The 9,499-nt window shown below is 34.4% G+C and overlaps 2 protein-coding genes across 8 annotated transcripts in view; both read right to left on the reverse strand.

The window, feature by feature from the left end:
• LOC110278547 (zinc finger BED domain-containing protein RICESLEEPER 1-like) overlaps positions 1 to 1,375 on the reverse strand; it is a 7,271-nt gene extending 5,896 nt beyond the window's left edge. Inside the window, exons 1-2 of the mRNA XM_052258267.1 lie at positions 555 to 1,375; positions 143 to 473 (exon numbers count right to left, since the gene is read on the reverse strand). Coding sequence (XP_052114227.1) covers positions 143 to 473; positions 555 to 1,112 — 889 coding nt within the window. The 5' untranslated portion in view covers positions 1,113 to 1,375. The remainder of the gene's footprint in view (positions 1 to 142; positions 474 to 554) is intronic.
• Positions 1 to 7,829, reverse strand: part of LOC107478845 (cyclin-dependent kinase G-2) — an 11,133-nt gene extending 3,304 nt beyond the window's left edge. Inside the window, exons 1-8 of one of the 7 annotated variants that reach the window (XR_008006986.1) lie at positions 7,718 to 7,829; positions 6,132 to 7,341; positions 5,849 to 5,984; positions 5,643 to 5,731; positions 5,382 to 5,493; positions 5,006 to 5,282; positions 4,844 to 4,878; positions 4,525 to 4,694 (exon numbers count right to left, since the gene is read on the reverse strand). Coding sequence is in view for 2 of the 7 variants with exons in the window: in XM_021138264.2 (XP_020993923.1) it covers positions 5,187 to 5,282; positions 5,382 to 5,493; positions 5,643 to 5,731; positions 5,849 to 5,984; positions 6,132 to 7,348 (1,650 nt within the window). In the remaining 5 variants the exon portion in view is untranslated. The other 6 variants (XR_001590019.3, XR_008006984.1, XR_008006983.1 and 3 more) reach the window with 6 other exon arrangements.
• Between the last annotated feature and the right edge of the window lie 1,670 nt (positions 7,830 to 9,499).

The following is a 9,499-nucleotide window of genomic DNA, read 5'->3' on the forward strand; positions in this document are numbered from 1 at the left end:
AATGTTGAGGGGGATGCATCGTTTCTGTTGACGCTTCTTCTTCATGAATTTCACCAATTTCATCATCAAAAATCAACCAATTAAAAAACAATTAGAAACTCAATTTAAAATATTATTTGGAAAAAATAGCATAAATATTTACCATCATGATTTGGAACAAATCCACGTAACCAACTCCTTGTGCAAATAAGCATTTGAACATGCGCATGAAGAGTGGAACTTCTATATTTTGTTAAAACACGTCCACCAATACTGAATGCAGACTCAGATGCTACCGTAGTGATGGGAATACTTAAAACATCTCTGGCCATAACTGACAGAGTGGGAAACCTATCCTCATTAATCTTCCAAAAATTCAGCACATCATACTTCAAATCATCTTCATTGGTGTGAATCAAACCTTCTTTTAGATAAATCTCTAATTCATCTTTATCTTTGGAAGTTTGGGTTTCACAGTCAAATTCTCTAAACTCCTAAAAGATGTAGTATAAAGATTATTTAAGTAACGAATAAACATAATAGGAGAAAAATAATACTATATTAAAATTAAATACCTTCATCACCATTTTGCTCTTCTTTGTAAGCCTTCCTTCTTCAGGTGACATAGGAGATTGATTACTACTTTGAGAAATTGTTGAACCACCAAAAGTATTTATGTACTCTCCATACAACCTTTTAAATTTCTCCAATACTTCATTTGCCTTCAATTCAAAGGTTGAAGGATCTAGTTTTTTGTAACAAAACCTCAAGAACTTTAACTTTAATCGAGGATCAAGAATTGCCCCAAAAGCCAAGACAGTGCTATAATCCTTCCAATATTTATCAAACTTCATCTTCATTCTGAAAGTCATGTTCATAATAACAACATCATCACAAGTTTGATTGTCTTCCAAAAGACATTCAATTTTCCAAACTTGCATAAAATACAAATTTGATGTTGGATATGATGAACCCGAAATGAGATTTGTAGTTTCATAAAATGGCTCTAAAAATTCACACATTTTTTTTGCTAAGCTCCATTCTTCATTTGTCGGACAATCTTTATAAGCTCCATCTACAACACTAAGGATGTCAAACGCTTTTTCAAATTTAATTGCACTTTCCAACATCATATATGTAGAATTCCATCGAGTTGGAACATCTGATTTTAGACCAACACCTTCTTCAATTTCTGCTTGCTGTATTTCACAATTCTCCCATATGAAGCTTTCAAATATTTTACACTTTCTCTTATTTTAAATAAAGCTTCAGCAACCACCTTTAACCCTTTCTACACAATTAAATTCAAAACATGAGCAGAGCAACACAGATGAAAATATTCACCATTGTAAAGCAAACTATTTTGCTACGTAGATGGATTTTCAAGATGTTTTGCATGTTGTCATTTCCAGAAGTATTATCTAAAGTAATAGATAGTACTTTCTTATCAATACTACATTGCTTCAAAGAGTTAAATAAGACTGCTTCCATATCGGTTCCAGTATGGGGAGGAATCATTCGACAAAAATTCAAAATCTTACTCACTAGTCGCCAATTCTCATCAACAAAATGAGCTGTCAGACAAATATATCCTTCAGTGGTAGATGCTGTCCACACATCAGATGTCAAACAAATTCTATTAGGTATCCTAGACATCTTCTGCCTCAATTTCTCTTTTTCTGTTGAATAAATCATTTGAAGATCTGAAACTAAAGTGTTTCTAGAAGGCATTATAATCGTTGGACTAATGTAATTAATCCAATCTCTAATACCCTCATACTCAACAAAGCTAAACACAAGATTATGTTTTACTATAGCTTGAGTGACTTTTTTCTAATGAACATTCTGGTCAATTTTGGTTGGAGGACCCTCTATATCATCATCAAATCTAATATTGAGGGGTATAGATTTACAAGAAACTATATGACGACTCAGATGAGAAGTCCCGTAACTATTCTTAGTTTTTGGATTTTTTCCAATTTTGTATTCACATGACAAAAATTGCATTCAGCCTTTTCAATACCATCTCTGTCTTTTCCAATCTTCTTAAAAAATCTCCAAACATTAGATCTTTTACCAGAATCAACACTACCAGAAGCTTGAACAGGAGTCTCAGAAACAACTTCATCATCCATGTTTATAAATTTCCTAATCATATCCAAATAATGTGTATTAAAATTCTATAGCAACAACAACATTCATTAATTCATATTAATTATTCATCTTATCTAAATAGGCATATGCAACTGCAAAATTCAACAAATTAAACTAATATGACAACTATATACACATTAGAAATGACTAAAAAAGCTACCTTCTATGACAACTATATTGGTCCACTGCATTTATAATTTTGTTTCATCCACTCCAGCACAAAATATCACAGCCATAGACAACAAAAATAGGGTAAAAGGTGAAAAAAGAAAGGTGAAAATGATGGGACTCTTCTGAATGATTCTAGAAATAAGTACATATAATAAAGTGTAGGAATCATTCGTAACTAAAAGTTATTAAGAGTGCTTAATCATTCGTAATTCACAGCACTAATCATGTTAGTGTTAGATACCATATAATCCCATCAAACATAAAATTATCTCAAGAAATTTCTTGATATTATTTTCTTTACCCCATTATTTTGCAAGCAGGATTTCATATGAACCATGCATCCTCCACCATTATCACACTTGTTGATATAGCTATATATACAAATGAAGAACAAGAAGAATGACTCACTAATTGATTAGGCTTAAGCTACAAAATTCTCCCTTAGAATCAAATAATGCAATCTAGATCCACCAATGGCATTATTTATCATACACATGCACACTCTTTGGTCCTTTAAAGCCTCCACAACTCCAACACTAGCAGCCACAATCCAAGGCTTTCTAGCTGAGCTACTCTGTATTAATTCGTCTTTCAAAAATTAAACAAGTGATGAATAACTATGTATTTTGATTCATGAAGTAGCACAAGGTTGATGTTATCTATCTATATAAGGAAGTTTTGTGGTGCCAAAGAAATTTGTGCCAAACAATAGCATCACTGAATTACTATTATTGACACCAAAAGAAATAACAACCTGGAAGCAACGAATTTTGCTATGTTCTCACAACTTGAATGCCATTCCTGGTCTGTGAAGTAATTGACAATGGCTTGCATGCAATCATTCAAAAGCACTAATAAACCTTGAAACTGGTAATCTAGGAATAGACATATAATGCTTTCAATGAGTTCTTTAGCTTGTTTACTCCTGCAGTGAGAATAAAAAGGCGTAAGTTGACATTGTCAAACCACTAAACAAGGATGTCAAATCATAAATCATGTCCTAAAATCATTTGTCTAACTTTTGAATCATGAATCATAACACACTGCCATTCAAAAACACATCAATGAAAAAGACTAAAATAACAAGGATTGACACTTTAAATATGTAATATACTCAAGTTACAAATAAACACTTAATCAAGAATCACTATGGTACAATAGACATTGGTGATGGTCAATAAATAAACTATGATAACCCAAAAGTCATCGGTAAACACTTGACCCAAAAGTCATCAGTAAACACTTAATTCGGGAATTCTTTAAGTGTGCCAGAGGTAATAAAGTAACAGAAAACCAATTCACTATGAACTCTTGCCAAAATCACATTAAACAAGTTTAAAAGCAGAACAATTGCTTATGTAGGAATCAAATAGCAGATTATTGAAAAATGGGTGATGCAATTTGCAAACAAACAAAGAAGAAACTCAGAGAGGGATAGAAAATGAAGAAACCTACCTCTGATTTCACGTGAGGGAGGAGAAGCAGCCAAAGATTTCGCAGGTAGAACACAGAAGTAGAACGCAGATCCTTTGATTCTTTTCACAGTTTCACCGTTTCAATGCAAGTAGTTCTTGCCTTCTCGGGTCAGGGACTCAGGGTCTCAGGGAGGAGAAATTAGATTTAGGGCTTTTAGGACTTATAGGGCCAGCCCTGTTTTGCTTTTTTGTTGGGAGGGCTTAATTAGGGTTGGGCTTACAAAATATCATTTTGAAATTTTTAGGGCTGTGGGCTAGAATTTTTTTGGAGGGTTGAGGGCTAGCCCTAAGGTTTGGGCTAAATTGACACTTCTACCATTATTATTGTTGAAACCTTGTTGAGGTCTCTGTTGATCTTTCCATGAGAGATTTGGATGATTTCTCCATGAAGGATTATAGGTGTTTCCAGAGGGTTCTCCCATGTAATTTACCTCTTCTATTGAAGGGTTCTCAGGATCATAAGCTTCTTCCTCAGATGAACCTTCTTTAGTACTGCTTGGTGCATTTTGCATTCCAGACAGACTTTGAGAAATCATATTGACTTGTTGAGTCAATACTTTATTCTGAGCCAATAGGGCATTTCAGAGTGTCAATCTCAAAAACTCCTTTCTTCTGACTAGTCCCATTGTCCACAGGATTTCTTTCAGAAGTGTACATGAATTGGTTATTTGCAACCATTTCAATCAGCTCTTGAGCTTCTGTAGGCGTCTTCTTCAGATGAAGAGATCCTCCAGCAGAACTATCCAAAGACATTTTGGACACAAAAAAACGAGGGGTTAAGAAAATACACTTATAAATATACGCGAGAACCTGGCAAATGTAGAAGCAAGTGGAGAGTCCAAGATTCAGGACGCGGAGCCAGACTACATGTATTCCATTGTGTTCATCTTGGCTCATAATTTACATATGACCAATCTAAAACAAAACCAACACAATAATATGCATGAACACTATCACACCAAAAGAAATAACAATACTTGATGTAATTAATAGTGAATCTTTTACATCACAGCACAAGACATGATAATCAAAAGGGAAAGGAATGAAAAGGTAATGAATATTACCACAAGAAGAAATTCATCATTTATTACTGAGAATCCTGAAATATATGTACATACTTTAGCAAATGCAGAATACTGAGAGATAGTGTGCTTTAAACTCAGTCGAGAGAAATTTGTAAAAGAGAAGGGAAAAAAAAGAAAAGAAAAACAGTTACAAAGCCACACCTTGTCAGGTGACTATGTATCAAGCAGCTGCTTCTAACGGTAAAAATCAGCACCTACTGAAGTGCAAGACACTGTCCTTGGAAATCACATCATACATCATGAGCCTTTTTTTTGGGAATAATGAACATAAAAATTGAATTGTTCCTGTAAAGTTCCATTGCTTCGAGCAGAAGTACCTGTCCTAGCAACGAAAAGGGGAAATAGGCTTGAAATCAGAATTAGAAAGAGGGGCTTCATGGAACCAATCATGAAGGAGAGCATCTTTAGCTGTTATCCTCTGCAAAAGAATAGACAAAAGCAAACCACCGGTATAAGTCATATCATTCAATTTCATGTAAAACCCATCAGAACTTAATCAATGATGATCATGTGTTACCTTTTCAGGGTCATAAGTTAGAAGCCTGCTCAACAAGTCAAATCCTGACTCTGATAAAACTGGCTGACCAGTAAAAGATGCGACTGGGAACTTCTTCCAGAGCATATTATACCTGAAATAGCAAATAGTTGGCAAATAATTCCCGAGTTAAAATCAAGATGAATCATCTCATCATTTTATATAAAATCGTGACAATAGGAGGTAGTAGGGAATCTTAGTGAGATGTAAAACCACAACAATTCAGGGAAAATAAGAGCTTACGGTTGCCTCACAAATTTTGCTTTAGACCCAGGCAATTTGGATAATCCGGGCCAAATATTCTCATCTGGGGTACCCAGAGTTCGAAAAATCTGCAACCAAATTAATACAACCAAAAACTATTAATAGGAGAGAGAGAGCATACTTTGCAGTCAACCTATTACAGAAGCAAAGTAATATTCAAGTGAATGTTGGTAATAAATAATAACCTGATCAAGTTGTTCAACTTCATTTTTACCCTTGAAAAGAGGCTCTCTGGCAACTAATTCAGCCATTATGCAACCAACAGACCACATGTCAATTGCTGTGGAGTATTCTTTAGAACCTAACAAAAGCTCAGGTGCTCTGCACAGAAAAGCAAGGATGTAATTCATGAGTTTCTCGCATCTGCCAGTACTTTATCAATAGACACAATTGAAAAGGCACAAATTACGTCCACAGACACACATTCAAATTCAATGAAAGCTAGAATACTTATTTCATTCCATGTACCTGTAACGTAGAGTAACCACAAGAGGCGTATACGGCTTCAGTGGGCTCCCATACTGGCGAGACAATCCAAAATCACATATTTTCAGTTCTCCTTTGTTGTTCAGCAGAATGTTTGAAGACTTCAAATCTCTGTGAAGAACCCAATTATCGTGAAGATAGTCAACACCTTGAAGAAGTTGCCACATCAACGATTTTATTTCACCTATACTAAAAGGCTGCTTCATATCATCCATCAGCCCCTTAAGGTCGTGCTCCATATACTCCATTACCATAAAAACACCATCAAAATCATCAACTACTACTTCTTTAACATCTACAATGGACGGGTGATTAAAGGACAAAAGAATGTTCATTTCCCTCAAGGATGTCAAAGGAAAGCCTTCCTTATCTATGTTCATCTTCACCTTCTTCAATGCAACTATTTCCCCGGTCTTCTTATCCTTAGCTTTGTAGACAACGCCATAAGTTCCTTCATTTATCTTCTTAATCATTTCAAACTCAAACACACTTCTGCAGCTGTTGAGCATGTTTATATTCCTCTCCACCTTCCTGCAACCTCCAAGATTTTCATCAGAATCCGACACCAAACTATAAGCAGTTTTACCTTGTTCCTCATCCTCCTCCTCAATGGAATCAACAATATTATCCTCTTCAGTGTCAGTATCATCATCAGAAGAAAGGTCAGACTTACCTCTTTCACTACTCCCAGTTGATCTACTAACTTTCCCACCCGAGCTTCCTTCTAGGATCTCACCACTTTCAGTTGTTAAGCTCACTTTACCATCCTTGTCCTCATCATAAGATGCATCAACTGGTGAAAAATCAGCAGAAGCCCACCTCGACATTGCAATGTTCCATCCCTGCACCTTGTTTCCCTCGAAGCAATCCGCATCTGTATCACCATCACCTGACTGCTCTCCAGGCAGCACGAAAGACGAATCAGCCGGAGATGGAGTAGTAGGAGGCAGACCCACAACCTGGGTGACCCTGTTTTTCGAAGAAACTCTCACTTCGCTCTCTCCCATGTCCCATGCATTAGGAGAAACTTTCCTCCTCTTCTCTGCCCGAAGCAAAGCTTCACCACCATGAGAACTAGAGGCAGGTGAAGCTTCCACCATAGAAGAACCATCATTATTATATTTGCAGTCAAATTCCTTAATGGAGCCATATTTGTAAGATTCCCCCCTCTTCAAAACACCGCCTCTCCCAGCTGCCATGTGATCGAAAAATTACAAGCCCCGCTCGACAAATCAATAAAAGAATCTATCGGTTAAAATCCCTAAAAGAACCCTAATTGTTCAGCCTTCTGTCAACACAATTAACCCGAACGAAATCCAGAAGCTAAAACCGAACCGATTCAACTATACCTTCGTCAAATTTGTTTTCGCCAACCCCAATTATTACTAATTTTGTATAGAATTGCGCAATCGAAAGAGAATCGAACCAATTTATGATTGAGGAGGAAAAAATACAAAGGGTAATTTCGAAGAAAACAGAAAAAACTAACAGAATTGGGAGAAAGAATCAAAGAGGTGGTTGGAGCTGAATCTGAATTCAAAATTCTGAAGGAAAAAAAAAAGCCTTACCGGCACCACACAGAGAAAGAGATCGAAGAGAGTTGTGGTTTTGCAAACGAGCCGCCTTAGGGTTTTGATTTTCTATTCTGACTTGTATCTAACTATCTATCATCGCGAACGAACTTAAATATTTGATAAGCTTTTAAAAAATATCTTTTTTAAATTATCTTTTTCTAAAAGATATATTTTGATATTTTATAAAAAAATTATTTATTAATTATTATAACTTTTTTAAAAAAATGAATGTTTCTGATCACATATACACCCATAGTTCTTCTATATTTAAAATCTTAGCCGCCTTTCTTTTATTTATTTATTTATTATATGGTAATATAGTTGTTACATTGGTAACCGGAGATTAATGGGATAGACTCGATAAGTTGGCCCAATCGTCTGAGAAGAGAAGCCTTCGAGCGGGCGCTTCTGTGGCCTTCGTCTGACTTGTGAGTGTGAGAGAATGGGGTGGTACTCCGATACTTAAGTTAGCAAAGGTGTGAGCAAGTCTAAAGAGCATTGGGATTTAGAGATACCTGAGAGGTGTCAGTATGTATATTTATAGTGGTGAACCAATAACCACCGTTGGAGTAGTTCCACCTTTTAAGGTGGATAACCGTCCCTTCATCTTAGAGAGGTTACGATATGACTCCTGGAAATGGATTGGGAGATTTTAGGGGTCTGCCAGCTAATCTCTGCTTCTGACTTCGTTAGGGAGTCGTGGGGAGCACCGACTTCTTAGAGGAAAGTCGGTATACTGTGAGACTCAACCTTGTAGATTGGGCCTGTCGTTTGGACCTAGGTCTTAGCGTTGGGCCAGCGTATGAACAATAGTATATATAGTTTTTGTTATGACTTTTGGTGTGTGTTTGGATTATGGTTTGTAAACGGAGTTTGCATAAAATTGATTTTGCAAACTTGATTTTGATAAAAAGTAAGTTTGTGTTAAAGTGATTTATGTTTGATAATTTTTGTTTCAAAATTGATTATAGTAAAATAAATGTTGTTTGGCTTATACCATTCAAAATCACTTTTAGATAAAAAATTACTAAAATAGACCTCAACTTAAATAATTTTTTTATTATCCTATCCAACGTTTATAATTTTATTATTATCTATGATTAATTTTTATTTAATTTATTTTTATAATAGAATCATAATCTATATTATAAAAAATTACACTAAAATATAGTATATTGGAATTACAATTATAAAATAGAGTACTAAAAATAATAAAAGAAATTAAGTATTTACTTTATAGTAATTGAAACAAATCTGAAAATTCTTGATGATCTTTTTATATAATATATTTTTAGTATTTTTAGTACTCTTTTTTTAATATGCTTATTATTTACAGTTAAGTTTTTGTTTAATTTACTTTACCTAATAGAATCAATAAATTATATTATAAAAAATAATAACAAACATAATACACAAAAATTATAATTATAAAAGTGTATAATATCAAACAAACAATTGAAAAAAATAAAAATAATAAATAATAGAAAAATATAACTCATTTAGATATAAATAATAAGAATTTTATAAATAATATAATAACATATATGAAAGTTAAAGTTGGTAAAAGATAAATAAATAGTTAGTATCCATGGCTAAAAGTTGGTTAGGAAAACACAGAAGTTAAAAATAGTTGCTTCTTGTAAACGTTGGTTTTGGTAACAAAATCACTTCTACATTCATGAAAAAAAATTACCAAACCAAAAATTAAAGCTTTCAAAAAGTCTAAACGTACTTCCTTTCTTCCAACGAATTTCCAAACACACTCTTGGTCTTCTT

Source organism: Arachis duranensis, chromosome 3 (genome assembly GCF_000817695.3).
Source record: "Arachis duranensis cultivar V14167 chromosome 3, aradu.V14167.gnm2.J7QH, whole genome shotgun sequence".
In the NCBI taxonomy this organism is placed as follows: Eukaryota; Viridiplantae; Streptophyta; class Magnoliopsida; order Fabales; family Fabaceae; genus Arachis; species Arachis duranensis.